This window comes from Theropithecus gelada, chromosome 19 (genome assembly GCF_003255815.1).
Source record: "Theropithecus gelada isolate Dixy chromosome 19, Tgel_1.0, whole genome shotgun sequence".
Lineage (NCBI taxonomy): Eukaryota > Metazoa > Chordata > Mammalia > Primates > Cercopithecidae > Theropithecus > Theropithecus gelada.
Genome location: NC_037687.1, coordinates 830,320 through 849,447, shown reverse-complemented (window position 1 = coordinate 849,447; position 19,128 = coordinate 830,320). Strand labels below are relative to the sequence as shown.

General features: G+C 60.9%; 2 protein-coding genes across 3 annotated transcripts in view; both read right to left on the bottom strand.

Moving 5' to 3' along the window:
- The window catches only part of ARID3A (AT-rich interaction domain 3A), a 49,263-nt gene extending 38,791 nt beyond the window's left edge, over positions 1-10,472 (bottom strand). The window contains exons 1-3 of one of the 2 annotated variants that reach the window (XM_025366663.1): positions 10,450-10,472; positions 6,611-7,236; positions 3,633-3,951 (exon numbers count right to left, since the gene is read on the bottom strand). In XM_025366663.1, coding sequence (XP_025222448.1) covers positions 3,633-3,951; positions 6,611-6,978 — 687 coding nt within the window. In that variant the 5' untranslated portion in view covers positions 6,979-7,236; positions 10,450-10,472. Of the gene's footprint in view, positions 1-3,632; positions 3,952-6,610; positions 7,237-7,349; positions 7,827-10,449 lie in introns of those variants that run through there. The other variant, XM_025366664.1, reaches the window with a different exon arrangement.
- Positions 10,473-16,983: 6,511 nt separating this feature from the next.
- KISS1R (KISS1 receptor) overlaps positions 16,984-19,128 on the bottom strand; it is a 3,910-nt gene continuing 1,765 nt past the window's right edge. The window contains exons 3-5 of the mRNA XM_025366693.1: positions 18,349-18,484; positions 17,890-18,122; positions 16,984-17,707 (exon numbers count right to left, since the gene is read on the bottom strand). Of these exons, the coding sequence (XP_025222478.1) occupies positions 17,249-17,707; positions 17,890-18,122; positions 18,349-18,484 (828 nt within the window). The 3' untranslated portion in view covers positions 16,984-17,248. The remainder of the gene's footprint in view (positions 17,708-17,889; positions 18,123-18,348; positions 18,485-19,128) is intronic.

Genomic DNA, 19,128 nt, shown 5'->3' with positions numbered 1-19,128 from the left:
ACCCCCTAAAAAAAAAAAAAAAAAAAAAAAAAAAAAAAACAGTGAACTGTACGGCATGTGAACTATAGCCCAATAAAGCTGTTTTTTGGCCGGGCGCGGTGGCTCAAGCCTGTAATCCCAGCACTTTGGGAGGCCGAGACGGGCGGATCACGAGGTCAGGAGATGGAGACCATCCTGGCTAACACGGTGATACCCCGTCTCTACTAAAAAAAAAATACAAAAAATTAGCCGGGCGTGGTGGCGGCACCTGTAGTCCCAGCTACTCGGGAGGCTGAAGCAGGAGAATGGCGTAAACCCGCGAGGCGGAGCTTGCAGTGAGCCGAGATCATGTCACTGCACTCCAGCCTGGGCAACAGAGCGAGACTCCGTCTCAAATAAACAAATTAAAAAATAAATAAATAAATAAAATCCCACGATGGTGGGGTGCGGTGGCTCACGCCTGTAATCCCAGCACTTTGGGAGGCCAAGGCGGGCAGAATTGCCTGAGCCCAGGAGTTCTAGACCAGCCTGGGCAGCATAGTGAGACCCCATCTCGACAAAAGTTAGCTGAGTGTGGTGGCACCCGTCTGTGCTCGCAGCTACTCAGGAGGCTGAGGGAGGAGGATCGCTTGACCCCGGGAGATCGAGGCTGCAGGGAGTTAGGACGGCACCACTACACTCCAGCCTACGCAGCACAGTAAGACCCTGTCTCAAAAATTATAATCATAATCCAACAAAATCCTACCGTGGCCACTTTCTAGAACCCAGGCCTGCTGTGTGGGTGACGGGAGGCCACCAGGAGCCTACGTCAGACATCAAGAGGCTGAGATCCTAATCACTGCCTGACACGTGCTGGCCTCCAAAACTGCACGTCCCCAGGCAGTGAGGTTCCAGGTGTCCAGGGAAAGAACTCGTGGCCCTGAGCCTGCTGCGCCCGGCCCCCCTGCAGCCTGGCCACCCACCAGACCTGCAGCCGACAGCAGAATTTCACAGCTGTCGAGGATTTGCAGGCGGAAGTTAGCCCCGAGGCCTGCCAGGATCTGGGAGGAAGAGGCAGAGACAGTGCCAAGCGGCCGGCCGGCGGGCCAGGGCTGCCACGTGCCAGGAAGGGGGTGGGGCAGGCGCCAGAGTCAACAGGGGCCCCAGCGGGGGTGCGGGGGTAACACCGACTGGGCTGGTTGGGCCCAGGCCACTGTTGACACTGGGAATGCAGGTGCCTGGCCAGCTGGGCGGGCGGCAGCATCAGCGGCTGGACCTGCCACGAACGGCCCAGGGTAAGATCCCAGGCCCGGCCGGGCGCGGTGGCTCAGGCCTGCAATCCCAGCACTTTGGGAGGCTGAGTTAGGCAGATCACTTGAGCCTAGGAGTTTGAGACCAACCTGGGCAACATAGCGAGAACCCTTCTCTAGGGGAAAAAAAAAATGACAGGACTGCAGGGCGGGGGTCTCCCCCAAGACCCACTGCCCACAACCCTCCCTCGGCCCCCATCTTCTCGGAGTTCCAATCCCGTCTCCTGCAAGACCCAGAGGCAGCACCCGGCTGCTACACACAAGGTCCAGCCCGGAGGAGGCACCAGGTCCCTACACACCAGGTCCAGCCCGGAGGAGGCACCAGGTCCCTACACACAAGGCCCAGCCCGGAGGAGGCACCAGGTCCCTACACACAAGGCCCAGCCCGGAGGCGGCACCAGGTCCCTACACACAACGCCCAGCCAGGAGGCGGCACCAGGTCCCTACACACAAGCACCCGGTCCCTACACACAAGCCAAGCTTTAGTCTACCTCTCAGGGCTTCTGTGCAGTCCGTTCCCGGTACACCCAGGGGGCAGGTGCGGGGGACCAGGGGGCCGGGCACGAGGCAGGAGCTCCATGAATACCTGAGGCCGCCGGTGACACAGTGACTGCCTCCCTGCTCTGGCCTCAGTTTCCCCATCTTGGCTTCCTGCTGCAGAAAAACCCTGCGTGGCACCTTGGACCCTGACCCGGGTGTCGCCCAGACAAGCTGGACAGCGGCTTCTGCCTCCCGCCTTTGTTCTGGACACGCTGCGGGTTGTGGGGTCAGGGCGCCTGGCCCCTCGTCCCTGCCTGATCCGGGCCGGTCACCCCAAAACTCCCCCGTCGGCTTTGGGCCTCGGAGGCCGCGGCTGTCTGGGCGGCGCACGTGTCCAGGGTCAGGTCCCCCTGTGACCCCCGAAGGACCGACTGAATGGGGGGCCTTGACCCTCCCTCTGGGCTTGGCTATAACCTTGCGAGGATGGAGGTCTCTGTCCAGCTCCTGCCGCCCCTCCAGCCCAGGGCTTGCTGCGGGCTGAGTCCCGGGCAGACGGCAAATATTGGGTGAATAAACAAATGAAATTAAAGAGAATCCACTCTCAACACGCTCATCTGTACCATCTTAAACCCAGAAAAGATCACAAGCGCTGAGCCTCTGTTTTCTCACTGGCAAAATGGGACTCGCGGTGGCGTGGCCCATGGAGTATCCCCTTCTGCAGGAGAGGGAAACTGAGTCACGGAGCAGGGTGGAATTGGCGAGACGCGCCCCTCCCCGAGTCCCCGCCGCAGCCCTGGCCGTTCTCCCACACCGTGTCCAGCTTTCAGCTCTTTACTCTTTGTGAGTTTCCAGGCAGTCCAAACTTAAGTATCCTGAGGGTTGCTGGGGTTAGAACCGCCCCTTAAGCTACCAGGCACCCCTGGAGTCAGGAGCCCCGGGAGGCCCCACTGGGAATCTGTGCCTCGGCCCCTCCTAGGAGGCTCCTCGGAGCGGATTCTGGAAGCCCAGGAAGCCCAGGGTTGAAGGGGCTGCCCCAAGGCAGGCATGTCCCAGCGTGTCCATCACCCACCTCCCTGCGGGAGCCCAGACCAGCCTCCAGCCCCGGGCAAGGAGGTGGTTCCCCGCAGCCGCACCCAGAGGTCAGGGCAGAGCCCAGCTGGCCGAGGGCTGGAATGTGAGCCTGGCCACCATCTGGTTTCCATCTGCCCAGCCCAGCACGGTCCAACTTCAAAGCATCCCCCGCTCGGCCACTTCCTCTGGCCTGGCCGCCTGCAGGGAAAGGCTGGAGCGGCCCCTACTTCCTCCTTCAGCCTGGGGTCCCTGAGACCCCCCTGCCGGCCCCGGCCTTAACCATCCACTCGGAGCCTCACAGACGCTTTCTCCTGCGTCTCCTACAGTCACACCTGAGTCACCCCCAGGTCCCCTCGGCTGCCGGCTGCAGCCTGCAACCCCCCATGGCTCTCCACAGATGCCAGGGGACGGAGGAGGCCTTGTCACTGCGTCACCAAGGCCCCGGTCTCTCTGCCCGCATCGCCCACATGCCTGGTTCCTCCAGCCCACGCCCAGCTCGGGCTGGCGCCAGCCTCCCTCCCAGACCCGCCTTCCCTCTCTGCCCCATCACCTCCAATACGGGGGCTGTGAAGCCCCCCAGCTTTCTCCTTCGCGGCGGGCACGCCTCACAAACCCCACGTCAGAGCAATGAACAGCCGGCTGGTCGAGCCCACAGCCAGGAGGGAAGCACAGGAAGCAGAGCTACCGCAGGAATCCCTAGCTCTCAACTCGACGCCCGGCTCAGCACACACCCAGCGCAACGGGGGGCCTTCGAAGGGCCCCAGTGGGCCCGGGAGCAGGTGCTCGGCCGCCACACGGGACACGTCCACTCACCTGCTTAAACTGCTCCTCATACGTCCAGTCCCCGTGGTCAGGCGGCTGCAGCTGCGGAGCTACGTGGGCCCCTCCGGTGTGGGCAGGGCCAGGCCCCGGCCGCTCCTGGCCCCCCAGCGCCCTGGGAACGCCATCGCCTCGGAAGGCCTGGGGTGGCTGGGCCTTTCGGGGGAACAGCGCCGTGGGGCCCAAGTTGGCAGGGCCTGGGGGCCCCAGCCCCTCCTCGTCCTCCTCCTCCTCCTCATCCTCGTAATCCTCCTCCTCCTCCTCATCCTCCCCGAGGTCTTCCTCCATCTCCTCCTCCTCCCATTTGGGCTTCCTGGGGTGAGCAGAGGGCAGGAGTCAGGGGAGAAGGTGCTGGCTCGTACCAGCCTAGGGAGAGACCCGCGCCCCACCCAGCCTCAGTTTCCCTCTCTGGAAATAGGAAGAGCCAGCCGCCGCCAGCTCAGGCTGCAGAGCGCGCCCGTGAGCACAGCCTGCGTGGGGCAGCCGTGACGTCCATTTTGTTCCCAATTAGCCCAGAACAGCACACGCCGTCCCTACAGCGTGAATTTTGGGGCCTTGAAAAGCATCACGCAGGTAGGCACGGTGGCGCATGCCTATAATCCCTGCAGCACTCTGGGAGGCCAAGGCGGGAGGATCCTTTGAGCCCAGGAAGTGGAGGCTGCAGTGAGCTATGATGGCACCACTGCACTCCAGCCTGGGCCACAGAGCAAGACCCCGTCTCTTGAAAAAAAAAAAATGGGAATCATTGTGGCAGGTTGGTTCCTGCACCATGCATGCCGTCTCAGCTCCACCTCCCGTTCCCTCCACAGGGAGAATTCTCCCACCGCTCTCTGAAATCCACCCCACCCTGGCCACTGCCCTTCCACGGCACCCTCCTAGATTTTCTTGCAGCTCTTTGTACAACCTGACATCACCTGCTTCTTTGCTAGGTTTTGTTCGGTTGGTTTTTTTTTTTTTGAGACAGAGCCTCACTCTGTTACCCAGACTGGAGTGCAGTGGTGCGATCTCTGCTCACTGCAACCTCTGCCTCCCAGGTTCAAGCGATTCTCCTGCCTCAGCCTCCTGAGTAGCCGGGATTACAGGCGTGAGCCACCGTGCCCGGCCAGTTTTGTTTATGTTTTGAGACAGGGTCTTCTCTGTTGCCCAGGCTGGAGTACAGTGGTATGATCACAGCTCACTGCCGTCTTGACCTCCTGAGCTCAAGCAATCCTCCCGCCTCGGCCTCTCAAGTAGCTGGGACCACAGATGCGCGCCACCACACCCGACTAATTTTTGTACTTTTTGTAGAAATGGGGTCTCACTATGTTGCCCAGGTTGGTCTTGAACTCCTGGGCTCGAGCGATCCTCCCACCTGGGCCTCCCAAAGTGCTGGGATTGCAGGCGTGGGCCACCGCGCCCGGCATCTTTACTTGCTCAGGTCCTCCCAAGAAGATGCGGGTTCCTGGAGGTCAGGGTCCCACAGCGAGTGAGCCCTCAACCAGCCCTGGGGGGACCCACACGCTATGCAGGTCCGGCTGGCTGCAGATTTTATCTGCCCCTCACACTGGATCTGCCGCCACTGAATCTGCCATCGTCGTCGCTGGCTACGTTGCTTTAAGTTAACTAAGATGAAACAAAGGCGGCCAGGCGCGGTGGCTCACGCCTGTAATCCCAGCACTTTGGGAGGCCGAGGCGGGCGGATCATGAGGTCAGGAGGTTGAGACCACCCTGGCTAACACGGTGAAACCCCGTCTCTACTAAAAACACACAAAAAAATAGCCAGGCGTGGTGGCGGGCGCCTGTGGTCCTAGCTGCTTGGGAGACTGAGGCACAAGAATGGCGTGAACCCGGGAGGCGGAGCTTGCAGTGAGCCAAGATTGCGCCAAGGCACTCCAGCCTGGGTGACAGAGCGAGACTCCGTCTCAAAAAAAAGATGAAACAAAGTTTAAAACCCAGACCTCAGTTGCCCTGACAACATTTCCAGTGTTTAGCGGCCACTCCTATGCTAGAGATTAGAAATGGAGAACGTTTTTATCATCATCCTGAAAGGCTGACTGCCCGGCACATAGTACAGGGTGGATAAACACTTGCTCAGGGGAACAGGGTCCACAGGACACTCACTCACTCCCTTTATTAAAAAAACGTAAGTTGGAGACCAGACTGACCTACATGGCAAAATCCCGTCTCTACTAAAAATACAAAAATTGGCCGAGTATGGTGGTATGCGCCTGTGATCCACGCTACTTGGGAGGCTGAGGCAGGAGAATCACTTGAACCCAGGAGGCAGAGGTTGCAGTGAGCAGAGATTACGCCGTTGCATTCCAGCCTGGGCGAAAAGAGCAACTCTCTCTTAAAAAAAAAAAAAAAAAAAAACCACCACATTCTCCGCTCACTGCAATCTTCGCCTCCTGGGTTCAAGCGATTCTCCTGCCTCAGCCTCCTGAGGAGCTGGGATTACAGGCGCCCGCCACCTCGCCCGGCTAATTTTTGTATTTTTAGTAGAGATGAGGTTTCGCCATGTTGGCCCGGCTGGTCTTCAGCTCCTGACCTCAGGTGATCCACCCGCCTCAGCCTCCCAAAGTGTTGGGATTACGGGCATGAGTCACAGCACCCAGCTAAAAAAACCTTTTTTTTTGAGACAGGGTCTGTCTCTGTCGCCCAGGCTGGAGTGTACTGGAGCAATCACAAGTCACTGCAGCCCCAACCTCCTGTTCTCAAGGGATCCTCCTGCCTCAACCTCCCCAGTAGCTGGGACCACAGGTGCACCACCATGCCTGGCTAATTTTTTGCAGAGATGGGGTCTTGCTATGTTGCCCAGGCTGGTCTCCAAGCCCTGGGCCCAAGTGATCCTTCCACCTCGGCCTCTCAAACTGCTGGAATTACAGGCAGGAGACCCCGCGGCAGGACCCTTACTCCCATTCTGCAGATGAGCAAAGCGGCGGCTCAGAGCCAGTAACAGCCCCCGGAAGGCCCTACCCCAGACCCCAACTCACATGTCCTCGTCGGAGGCCACGTCCTCAAAGTGCTCCTCTTCCGGCCCTTCTCTGCCTCTGCCGGGTGAGCCCGGTGTCCCCTCCCGGGCCGCGTCTTCCTCCTCCGAGCCTGGGGGCCCATCCTCAGAGCCCCCGGGGCTGGCCGGGTGTCCCAGGCCCGCAGCTGCAGCCCGCATGGCGGCCAGCGCAGCCATCTGAGCCCGCTGCATCCGAGCACTCTCGGGCTCTCTGTCCTCGTCGGCAGCAGCCCGGGCCCGGCCGGGGGGTGCAGCGGAGGGATCAGGGGGCAGCTGCTGCCGGGCCTCCAGCTCCTGGCGCGCCCGCTGCTGCCTCTGCAAGAGCGTCTCCATCACGGCCTGCAGCTTCATGGCCCTGCGGCCTGGGCCACCACCACCACCACCACCACGGGCGCTAGGGGTGGGCAGCGGGGGCGGCCCCTGCGGGGAGGGGGCCCGGCCGCACTGCAGCGTGGGGGCCGCGGGGGAGCCGGGGCAGTGCAGGGTGGCAGGGGGCGGGGGCGGGGGCCGCCGGGCTCAGGCTGAAGGCTGACAGGGCATGTCTCTTCCTCACGCTGGGCTCCAGAGGACAGAGGCTGGTGTCCGGCTCATTCACGCATCTGCAGAAACCTGAGGGGGGAAAAAAGGGACGGTCAGAGCAGACCTGAGCTCCTCAGGCCCCCTCCTTCCCCATGAAGGCCCTGGGGATCAGCTCTCATGTCCATCTCATGCAGGATGCAGACCTGGAGGTCTTCCTGGAGGCAGAGGCACAGGCTCTTCGCATACACCCTACTGTGGGCCTGGGTAGCAAGGTCCCTCCGCTCTGGGCCACAGAGAAACACACTGTGGCCAGACTGTCTGCCCCAGGAGATCTTGGATTATTGCTTCACAAGCAGGGTGGGGGAATGGGCGTTCCTGGCCTGTGATTGGCCAGCGGGCTCTGGGCCCCAGTCAGGTGGGTTCTAAGTTCCAGTTGCTGCCTGAATCCCTGTTGGAGCAGCCCAGCCCGGACTCCAGGTATCCAGGTATCCTCCCATCTCAGGCCAACAGAGATGGTGGCTGGCCGAGATTGACTGCTTGTTGTATACGGGCCCTGGGCTAACTCTTCCCGCATCACACAACTCAACAGCAACGCTCAAGCCCCAGCCTCTCTGGGCCTCAGTTTCCCCACCTGCAAAATGGCGTGGATTAACTGCTCCCCCCATGGCACTCAAGGAGGGATAAATCGCATTCAGGAGGTTAAGGTGGGCACCAACAGGTGTCAGGGAAAGGGGCAAGAGGGTGGTCCCATTTCACAGTTGAGGACAACTGAGGCTCAGGGACCCTCTGCTTGGACACATGGGGCTGGGGTTTGAACCCAGGTCTGGGTGACCACAGAGCCTCCCACGTAGACCTCACAGTCTCCGCAGGGCAACAGGGGTCTGGAGTTTCCCAGTCCTCTGGGACTCCGAGTGGGCTGGATGTCTGGGACGGCAACACACTCACTCCAGCCTAAAGTCCCGTCCACCCAGGGCCAGTCCTAATGGCCTGGGCGAGGAACACAGACTTCCCGGGGGCTGGGTCCCAACGCAGCCACCCCAGCCACCCCCCAGCCCAGGCCACACCTCCACCCGCCCAGGCCGCCAATAAAACAGGCCGGGCAGAACCCAACAGGCCTGGAGTGACACCCCAGAGGGAAGGCACATCATGGGGACAGCGGAGGGGGCAAAGCTCCACCCTCCGGAGAGGCAGCTGGGCCCAGGAGGCCGCCCCCAACCCTTACCCTGGCAAAGGAGCCCCCAAGACTCATAAACAGCTCCTGGGTAGACAAGGTCTGGAGAGGCGAGGAGGCAGGGACTCCTGGGACTCAGATGCCTCCTGTGACCTGACCCCACCCAGGTCAGTGTTACACAGCAGACCCCCTCAAGCCTTCCCAGGCACGGGAGGGGAGAGCCGTGCAGCCCCCTCTGCCCCAGATACCCTTTACCCAGATCCCTGAGTCTTTCGGCCCTATGGGTGAAAGGCAGTGGGGGGCAGGTGGGTGGCCCCTGGGAGAAAGCAGGGAGGGCACGTTCCGAAATAAGCCTCTGTTCCATCTGTTGTGGGGACAGAGGTCCCAGGTCACAAAGACCTCAGGGCCATAGTGCTGAGGAGTGACCAGGAGAGCTTGGTGGTCCAGAGGCCACCAGGGCGGCACCCAGCCCCCCACCCCCTGGCCTGCGGTCACCCCCCACTCACCCAACCCAAGAAAGTGCTGAGGGGGCATTTCTGACTCAGGGTCTGGTCGGGTCTGTCGCCCTTCCCCCACCTGTGACAACTTCAAGACAAGCCCCCCCCCCACGGAAGAGCTCCAAGCAAAGCCCCCCCCTCTTTGGGGGCACAGAAGGAAGAGGCCAAAGGAAGCCACTCCCCCCACCAGCCCGCTCCGAGCCCTGCTGGGTTTAATGACCCTTCCGGGTCGCCCGATGGGGGAGGGGAGCAGGACAGACCTCCACGTTGGGGCCAGTGGAGGGGGCAGGTGGGGATCCCAGATCCCCCCCTAGGCCAGGGCTGGGTGCCCCCCCCATCGCCGCCATTAACCCTAAACTGGCAACGCCCACCCCCTTCAGACCCCTCCCCCCAAGAGCCCTTTGTCCTCGACCCCCACCCCCATTTTATGACAGCCCCAAGGGAGAGGCTGGGACAGGGCACTGGGTGGTCGTTGGACCTGGCAGGGGTGGGGGGCGGAGGGATCTTGGGCCACACCCTCCTCCCCCCAGGCCTCCGGAGAGAGGTCACCCGCTCGGCCCGGGCCTTGCAAAACATGGTTATTTAAAGAGTTGTGCAAGGCCCTGGGCCCGCGGGTGGCGAAAGGGGCCCCTCACTCCACGAAGGGAAGAGGAGGGGGAGGGGCGGGGCAGAAAGCTGGGGAGGGGGCTAAGAAACTCCTGGGTTGGGGGGGCCTGGAGGAAGTGAGAAAAAAACTCATGAAGGAGAAGAAACAAGAACACAGAAACCCTGGTCCGGATTTCAAAGGCTTCTTGGAAAGCGGCCGATTTGCATGGGGGGGGAACCCCTCCAGCCCGAGCGCCTAAAAACGGAAGATAATTGAACCCGCCGCCTGGGGTCGGCGCCGAACGTTGGAGTTGACAAACGCGCGCTCCCAGTGCTTCCTGCGCCGGCTTTTGTGTCTGGGGGCCCTGAAACGGGTCGGGGGGCTCTTCCTGGGTATCCCCGCAGGGGAACCGGGCGCCCGGGCCCAACCCACCCCGGCGCGCGGGGGCCGCGGTGTCTCCCCCGGGGGCCCCTCTCTGCGCTAGGGCGGACACTTTATAAATAAACCAGCCGGGCTGGGGAGGCTCGCCGGGAACTACCCTCCCTCCTCTCTGGGCTGCCGAATAAACCCCTGATTTCGGGGAGAAAAAGTAAAACTGAAATAAAATATCTGGGTGCAGCCCCCCGCGCGCGCGCAGAGACCATTTCCTTCCGCTGGGGAACTGGGGGCGCGCACTCGCGACCCCCGATCGCCCCTGAGCGATTGATCCAATGAGGAGTGAAGTCTCCAAGCGCGGCACAGAGAAAACTCCCCGAACCCCGAGCCGCCAGGGCCGCCTCCCCAGCCCGGGACCCCCACCAACATCTCCACCCAACTTTGGGGACCCCCTTCTTTGGCTTCCAGGACGCACTGCGCCCACCCCGGCACCGGAACCCGCGCTGGGAACGGCCAGCGCGCCCCCCAGCCTTACCGCGCAGGGCGGCTCGTGGGGGGGCGCGCGCCCCGCGCCTGGGGTCGGCCTGCCCGGGCCCGCCTGGCCTCCAAGCCGCCGGTGCGCGCCCCTGGCTCCCGGCCCCCGACCCACGGGGCTGTGCCGCGCGCCGACTCACCGAGCCGCCAGCCGCGTCCGCGTCTACACCCCTCCGCCCGATTGGTAAGAGGCGCCCCGCGCGCGGCCGGCCCCCGCCCCGCCCCTCCCCCACCCCCAGACAAATCACCAGGGGACGAGTCGCTCTCGGATGCAAATACCTGGCCGGTGATTCAGCGCCGCGGCCCGGGCGCGGGAGGGGCTCGCCAGGGCTCCCACTTTTCCCCGGACGCCCCCTCGCCCCCCGCGCGCGGTCGGACGACGCGCAACCAGCCCGGGGGCGCTGGGGAGCCGGGCAGAGTGGACGGAAATTTTCAGGTCGCGGCCCCTTTAAAGGATAATAAATAATAAACGGGAAGGGGAACGGCGCCGCGGGAGGCCCCGCCCCCAGCCTAGGGACGGTGGGCAAAGTGCAAGACGCGGCCCCAAGCGCAGAGGGCGCGGGGGGCACGGGCTGGGGCGGGAGCGCCCCGGGGTAGGAAGAGGGGACTGACGGGCTCCTCCCGGGCGGGCTGGGGGGCGCATCCGAGCCGGATCCGGGACCAAGACTCTTCCCTTCGTACGGAGCACCTAGGTTGGGCCTCCTGGGCTCGGAGTTTCACCTTCGCCCCTTGGATGGAGCTACCCTGCCAGAGTGACTTCACTCTCCGGAGCCGCCGTTTCCAAGTCTGTGAAATGGGCTTGAAAGACCCGGTGCAGAGCTGGGCGGGCGGCGTCGGAGGGAGGGAGCCAGGGCCCCGCCGGCCTCCCTCTGGGGAAGGACGGGCTGTAGGCGGGGACTCGGCGCGGGCGTGGGGAGGTGCGCGCGGGGACCCGGAGCCCCTTCGTGAAACCAGGACGACCCTGCCTGGCCCGGCTGTCACCAGCGTCGGGAGCTTGGCTGCCCCCGGTGAAGGTGGTGATGACTTCCACGGTCTGAGCGTTCGCTTGCCCAACCACGTGCCCCGCGCCGCCCTCCAGGGAGGTCCCTGCACGTCCCCAGCCCTCACGCCTCTCTGTAGTGGGCAACCTTCTTGTCCCCACTGCGCAGAGCAGGAAACTGAGGCACCGAGCGGGGTGCAAGGAAGCCGGTCGGGAGGGGGACGCGTGCTCTGCAGAGAGCTGTGTGCGCGGGAAGCGACCCCAGGGGGCTAAGCTTAGAGGCCCAGGCTCCAGCCCGGACGTGAGCCCCGGGGGAGACTGGAGGGCGGGCAGGGGCCACCCGGGGGGGCCCTAACTTGTGGAGGGTCTTTGGCGGGCTCGGGTCCCCGGTCCTGACTGTTGGGGGCGGGGTTGTAGGCATCTCCTCCCCTTCTCCTAAACTAGCACACCGCATTGCCACTTTTCTCTCGGTCCTTCCCCCTAGTTGCACCTCCTCCCTCGACAAGACTGCAACCGGGGCGGCGCGGAGGCTCACGCCTGTAATCCTAACACTTCGGGAGGCGGAGGTGGGCGGATCATCAGAGGTCAGGAGTTCCAGACTAGCCTGGCCAACAAGGTGAAACCCCATCTGTACTAAAAATACAGAAATCAGCCGGGCGTGGTGGCGGGTGCCTGTAGTCCCAGCTACTTGGGAAGCTGAGGCAGGAAAATCGCTTGAACCCGGGAGGTGGAAGTTGAAGTGAGCCGAGATCGCGCCACTGCACTCCAGCCTGGGCAACTGAGCAAGACTCCGTCTCAAAAAAAAAACAAACAAACAAAAAAAAAAACTGCAGGCAGGAAAGCTGCCCCCGACTCCAAGGCCTGAATCCAGACTTCCAGCCCCAGGGCTACGTGTAGCCTAATGGCAGCAGGTGTCTGAGAGTCTTCCACCATAAGGCTATTAAACACCCAAACCCAGCTGTCACCCCTATCTCTGATGGAGAGGCCCGAGACACCTGCCCCAGGTGGGGGGGGTTTGTAGAGACCTCCCTGCAGCGGGATAAAGGGGTGGGGGAGTAACCCCTTCTAGGGCCAGGACCCAGCTCAGGTCTGAAGGTGCAGAATGTCCCTCCCACCTAAGATGGAGCACCTGGAAGCCAGTGGACCTGAAAGGCACCTGGAGGGCAGGTGCATGAGCCTGTCTGTGCCTCAGTTTATCCCTCTGTAAAATGGACCAGTGTTAATTCAACCTTTCACCATCCTATTCTGGATTAGGCTGCCCTTTGTTCAAAGGGAAGGGCACGGGGTGGAGGCATAATTACCCCCGGGGCAGGAAGGGTAGAGCCCCTACCCGTTTCCCAGGAGGAAGCTGTGATCCGGGTAGCTGGCCGCAGCTTCCCCGAAAGGGGCCGCGCGCAGGGCAGCGAGGGGATGCAGGATGGCAGCTGCCTGCAGTGAGGGGCTCCTATTTTTAGTCCAGAGAGGGAGCCGGGAATGTCTACACAGACTAGCTGGCTCCACCATATTCCAGATGCCCCCATGCCCTGTGGGGGTAGGCAGCAGTGTGGATTTAGATCAGTGCAGACCTCTCCCAGTCTCTTTCTCAAGCCGTGCCTTGGGCACAGAAGCCCCAGCTTTACGCATTTCCTAACCAGACCGTCTACCGGAGGCACAGCAGCCCAGCTCTGAAGGTTTCCTAGCCAGAGCATCTCCTGGGGGGTCCTGGGGCTTTGGGAACCTCCCCCACACAAAAACAGCCTGATCCTCCCCTAACCCCTGCTGGTCACTGTACTGGTTCTCTACTCTGTGCTCAGGTGGGGGACATCCTCCTAAAAACCCCCAGATCCCGCCCTCACAGCTCTGCAGATTAAAAAGCCCAAACTAGGGCCGGGCGCAGTGGCTCATGCCTGTAATCCCAGCACTTTGGGAGGCCGAGGCAGGTGGATCATTTGAGGTCAGGAGTTCGAGACCAGCCTGGCCAACATGTTGAAACCCTGTCTCTATTAAAAATACAAAGAAGTTAGCCTGATGTGGTGGCAGGCGTCTATAATCCCCAGCTACTTGGGAGGCTGAGGCAGGAGAATCCCTTGAACCTGGGAGGCGGAGGTTGCAATGAGCCAAGATCGCGCCACTGCACTCCAGCCTGGGAGAAAGGAGGAGACTCTGTCTCAAAAAACAAAAAATCAGCGCAGTGGCTCACGTCTATGATCCCAGACTTTAGGAGGCTTAGGTGGGAGGATGGCCTAAGGCTAGGTGTTCAACATGAGCATGGGCAACCTGGACCCTCTCTCCACAAAAACTGTATAAAATAAAAAAATTGAGGCTGAGCACCGTGACCCAAGACCGTAATCCTAGCGCTTTGGGAAGCTAAGGAAGGAAGATCGCTTGAGCCCAGGTGTTTGAGACCAGCCTGGGCAACATAACAAAGACCCCATGTCTACACTAAATACAAAAATTAGCCGAGTGTGGTGGCACACACCTGTAGTCCCAGCTACTCCGGAGGCGGAGGCAACAGGATTGCTTGAGCCCAGGAGGACGAGGCTGCAGTGAGCCGTGATACACCACTGTACTCTAGTCTGGGCCACAGAGCAAGACTGTCTCAAAAAATAAAATACGATGGCTCAAGCCTGTAATCCCAGCACTTTGGGAGGCCAAGGCGGGCGGATCATGAGGTCAGGAGATCGAGACCATCCTGGCTAACACGGTGAAACCCCGTCTCTACTAAAAAAATACAAAAAACTAGCCGGGCGTGGTGGCGGTGCCTGTCATCCCAGCTACCAGGAGGCTGAGGTGGGAGAATCGCTTGAACCCAGGAGGCGGAGGTTGCAGTGAGCTGAGATTGTGCCACTGCACTCCAGCCTGGGTGACAGAGAGAGACTCCGTCTCCAAAAAAAAAATAATAATAATAATATATAATGAATCCAGCCTGTTATACCTATATCCTGACGCAGATATAAAATATCATTTTTACCCCTCTTCCAGGACATGAAGCAAAGTAAAGTATCTTTTTCTTTTTTTCTTTGACGGTGACCATTGTAGAATAAATTACCATTTTTAATATTTTTTTCATAGAAGGGGCCCTCAAAGGCAAACTGCCTAAGACCGGGATAATTCATAATGTGCCTCTGATTGCCCCACTTCACAGCGGGGACACCTCCAACCGGGGGTCCAGGTTGAGACCCGAATGAGCAACACCCGCCCCTGAGCGCCGGGCACCCCGGGACATCCAAGAAACTTTTCTAGAGGCGAGAAAAGAAGGCACGAAACCTCCGCGGGCCGCGCGTGCCACCTGTCGGGCATCTGCGGGACTGCGGCCGGGGGGCGGGGCCTTAGGGGCGGGGCCAGTGCCGGCTGCCGCAAGGTGGCGCCGTCTCCCCTGAAAATGAGTTTCTTGGCCGGGCGCGGTGGCTCAAGCCTGTAATCCCAGCACTTTGGGAGACCGAGGCGAGCGGATCACGAGGTCAGGAGATCGAGACCATCCTGGCCAACACGGTGAAACCCCGTCTCTACTAAAAATACAAAAAATCAGCCGGGCGCAGTGGCGGGCGCCTGTAGTCCCAGCTACTCGGGAGGCTGAGGCAGGAGAATGGCATGAACCCGGGAGGCAGAGCTTGCAGTGAGCTGAGATCGTGCCCCTGCACTCCAGCAGTCATCTGCCGGCCTCAGCCTCCTAAAGTGCTGGGATTATAGGCATAAGCCACCGCGCCCAGCCTTTTTTTTCTTTTCTTTCTTTTTTTTTTGTTTTTAGACAGAGTCTAGCTCTGTCGCCCAGGCTGGAGTGCAGTGGCACAATCTCGGCTCATTGCAACCTCCGCCTCCTGGGTTCAAGCGATTCTCCCACCTCAGCTTCCCAAAAGCTGGGACTACAGGCGCCCGCCACCACGCCTGACTGATTTTTGTATTTTCAGTAGAGACAGGGTTTCACCATATTGGCCAGGCTGGTCTCAAACTCCTGACCTCCTGATCCTCCTGCCTCAGCCTCCCAAAGTGCTGGGATTCCAGGCATGAGCCACTGCACTCGTACACTTTTTTTAAAATTTGTTTTTCACAGAGAAATCTTACAACTCTCTGTGCACATACTGCAACACACTTGGTTATTCATCCCACAAATATTTATTCAGTCCTCCTGTGTGCTGGGGCCTGGAGACAGTGGGGAGCAGTCAGACACGTACTCAGCAGATACAGCACAAGGCAGTCAGACCCATAATGGGGGCAGCAGTGGGCAGGCCCAGAGGGATCCAGTAGGGCTTCCTGGAGGAGGTGGCAGCTGAGCTGTGACTTGATGGATCAAGTGAGAACATGCCCAGTGCAAAGGAGAAATCAGCCCCTGCAAAGAGTCAGAGGCAAGAAGAATGACAGCAATTCCCGAAGCCACAGAGGGGCAGAGGAGAGGAGAGGGACGTGGACAAGGCCTGTAGCCCCCGGGGAGAATTTCATCGTCATGTCCAGCACAGTCCAGGAGTCCTGGCCCTGAAGATGAGGACAAGCTGCAGGTCAGTGTCAAAATCCCCTGGTGTTTCAGCCTCTGGATCTTATGTTGGCATCTCAGCAAATTGCGTGGAGTTTCACGGTGTCCCCAGATTATTTGGGAGAAGTGGGACTCTTTTTTTTTTTTGTTTGAGGCAGAGTCTCACTCTGTCACCCAGGCTGGAGTGCAGTGACAAAATCTCAGCTCACCTCCGCCTCCTGGGTTAAAGCGATTCTCCTGCCTCAGCCTCCTGAGTAGCTGGGATTACAGGTGTCCACCACCACGCCCAGCTAATTTTTGTATTTTTAGTAGAGACGGGGTTTCGCCATGTTGGCCAGGCTGGTCTCGAACTCTTGACCTCAGGTGATCCACCCGCCTCGGCCTCCCAAAGTGCTGGGATTACAGGCGTGAGCCACTGCGCCCAGCCTATTTTATTTTATATATTTTTTAATTCAACAGGTTTTTGGGGAACAGGTGATGCTTGGTTACATGGATAAGTTATTTAGTGTTGATTTCGGAGATTTCAGTGCACCCATCACTGGACCAGCGTATACTGTACCCAGTGTGGAGTCTTGTACCTTCCCTCCACCCCAGCGCCCTGATTTCCCAAAGTCTATCGTATCATTCTTATGCCTCGGTGTCCTCATAGCTTAGCTCCCACTTATAAGTGAGAACATAGGATGTTTTGTTTTCCCATTCCAGAGTTTCTTCACTTAGAGGAGTGGTGTCTAACTCTGTCTAGGTTGCTGTGAATGCCATATCATTCCTTTTTATGGCGAGTAGTATTCCTGTGTGTGTGTGTGTGTGTGTGTGTGTGTGCACGCACGCACGCTCCGCATTTTCTTTATCCGCTCGTTGATTGATGGGCATTTGCGCTGTCTGTTTTCATATTTTAGTATCTCTAAGAGTGGGATGAGGCCGCGGGCACCGTGGCTCACGTCTGTCATCCCAGCACTTTGGGAGGCAGAGGCATGGGGATCACTTAAGGTTAGAAATTCGAGACCAGCCTGGCCAACATGGAGAAACCCCGTCTCTGCCCAAAATACAAAAATTAGCCGGGCGTGGTGGCGGGCGCCTGTAATCCCAGCTAATGGGGAGGCTGAGGCGGGAGAATCGCTTGAACCCGGGAGGCGGAGGTTGCAGTGAGCTGAGATCGCGCCATTGCACTCCAGCCTGGGTGACAGAATGAGACCGTGTTTAAAAAAAAAAAAAAAAAAATGGAATGAATCGTACACAGTGACAGTCAACTACAAAACAATGAGAAAACGTCTGACACTTTCTGGAATGATCCAGAAAGTCCTGTGTTGACACGTTTAATTTCAGGAAACACAGAAATTATCATTTCAATATCAATAGCAAACATCACAACAAAACTGCACTGAACGTCACAAGAGACCAAAACATTTGCACGGTTGATCTCGGACAGTAAGAAAAACATTAATAACAGAAGAATAACTGCTGTTCCAGTAGTCCCCGCTCCGAAGGGAGCCGCTCAGATTCCCACCGGGTTCGCTCAGAGAGGGGTAGTGTCCTCCCCCAGGACGCACAGCCCGCGCGCGGCCAGCCCCCTGCTCCCTGGCTTCTGCGCCCTGGCAGGGGCCGGGTGGGACCCCAGGCGGTGCAGCTCCGCGTGCGTGGCGGCGGGGTCGGAGGGTCCGGGCCAGCGGGGGTGGCGGGGGCGGCGCGGCGCGCAGGGGCAGACGCGGCGGAAGGCCTGTCGGAAGTGCGAGCCCAGGAAGGCGTACAGCAGCGGGTTCAGCGCGGAGTTGCTGTAGGACATGCAGTGAGCCCAGGTCTTAAGCGCGTAGGCGGCGTAGCTGCGCGGGTGCCAGGAGCCCGCGGGGCCCAGCGCCTGCAGCACCAGGAACAGCTGGATGGGGCCCCAGCAGGCGGCGAAGAGCAGGACCACTGCCGCCACCAGCCGCGAGACCTTGGCCCGCATAGCGCCCGCGCGCTCGGCCAGCACCTGCCCCTGGGGGGTACCGGGGAGGTGGTCAGACGAAAGACCGGGACCTGGTTGGGCTCATCCCCTCGCACCGCCCCTCCTGGACCCCTTGGGCTGTCCCTGTCCGCGCAGATGCCCCCACCGGCGCCTCCCACCACCTTGCCTCCCCGCCCGCCCAGACTTGCTGTCCTCCCACCCACGCCGCGCACCTGCAGGGCGCTATCGGCGGGCGCGGGGCGCACGGCGACCCGGCCCAGGTGGCGCAGCATGGCCCCATAGCAGGCGCAGGTGGCGAGCAGCGGCAGCAGGTACAGCGCCAGCAGGTTGTACAATGCGAAGGCGCGCTCCAGGGCGCGGCTGGGGAAGGCCTCGCTGCAGTAGGCGCGTGGCCCCGGTGACAGGCGGTGCAGGGCGAGCACGGGCGCAGACACCGCCGCAGAGCCTGCGCCACAAGCCGGGATGAAGACCCTGCTCGGGGGACCAGCGACCCCCCGGGAGGCGTCCCTTGCAAAAGGCCAGGCGCCCAGTCTGCAGCCTCCCTGGCCCTAGGCAGGCAGAGCTATTGCGCCCATTTTCCAGCTGCTGGACCGAGGCAGCAGGTGGCTCCGGGCGCCCAGGGCACTAGGACTGGTCCGCCTTCCCCCGTGAGGCCCCTGAGCTGTACTCACCTACCCAGATGCTGAGGCTGACAGCCAGCGCCAGCCGGGGCGTGCGGCGGTGCAAGGCGCGCAACGGGAACACCGTCACGTACCAGCGGTCCACGCTCATGGCGGTCAGAGTGGCACACGTGGCCTGCACCGAGACCTGCAGGAGCCGCCAGCCGGGCGTGTGGTCACTTGCGCGATTGGGAGCCTGCCCCGTCCTCCCTGCCGATCCCCCTACGTGTGCGAACACTCAGGCACATACACGGAATGTGTCCTGGAAGGAGTGTCCAGTGCGGCTTGAGGGGACAGAGGTGGGGAGACTGGGAGAGGAGGGCAGGAGGATTGGGGAAGTGAAGGAGCCCTTGGGAGGCGGCTAATATCCCGAGTCTGAGACAAGGGGGCTGCGTGGGATGGAGGGACAGGCAGGGCAACAAGCCTCAGAGCCTCGGTAGCCCTTCCTCACCAGTGACCCGGGTCCCCGTCTGTATCCCTCCCCCGTTCCCACTCCCCACTCCAGGTCTAGGCTGCACCCCCGCCCAGCCCCGTCCCGCAAGCTGGGTCCTCCAGCCCCTGGTTCTCCAATGCGTTGCCTCGCGCCGCGCCCAAAGTCCTCACCCCCTTCCCACGTGCGTTCCCCCTCCCCACATGCTCCCCACCCTGTTGCGGAGCGCATCTCCCTCCTTTTCCTCACGTGCGCCCCCTCCCCTCCTGCTCCAGAGCGCACCCCTCCCCCGCCCCACTGTGCGCCCCCTCCCCTCCTGCTCCTCAGCGCACCCCCCGCGTCCCACGTACGACCCCCTCCCC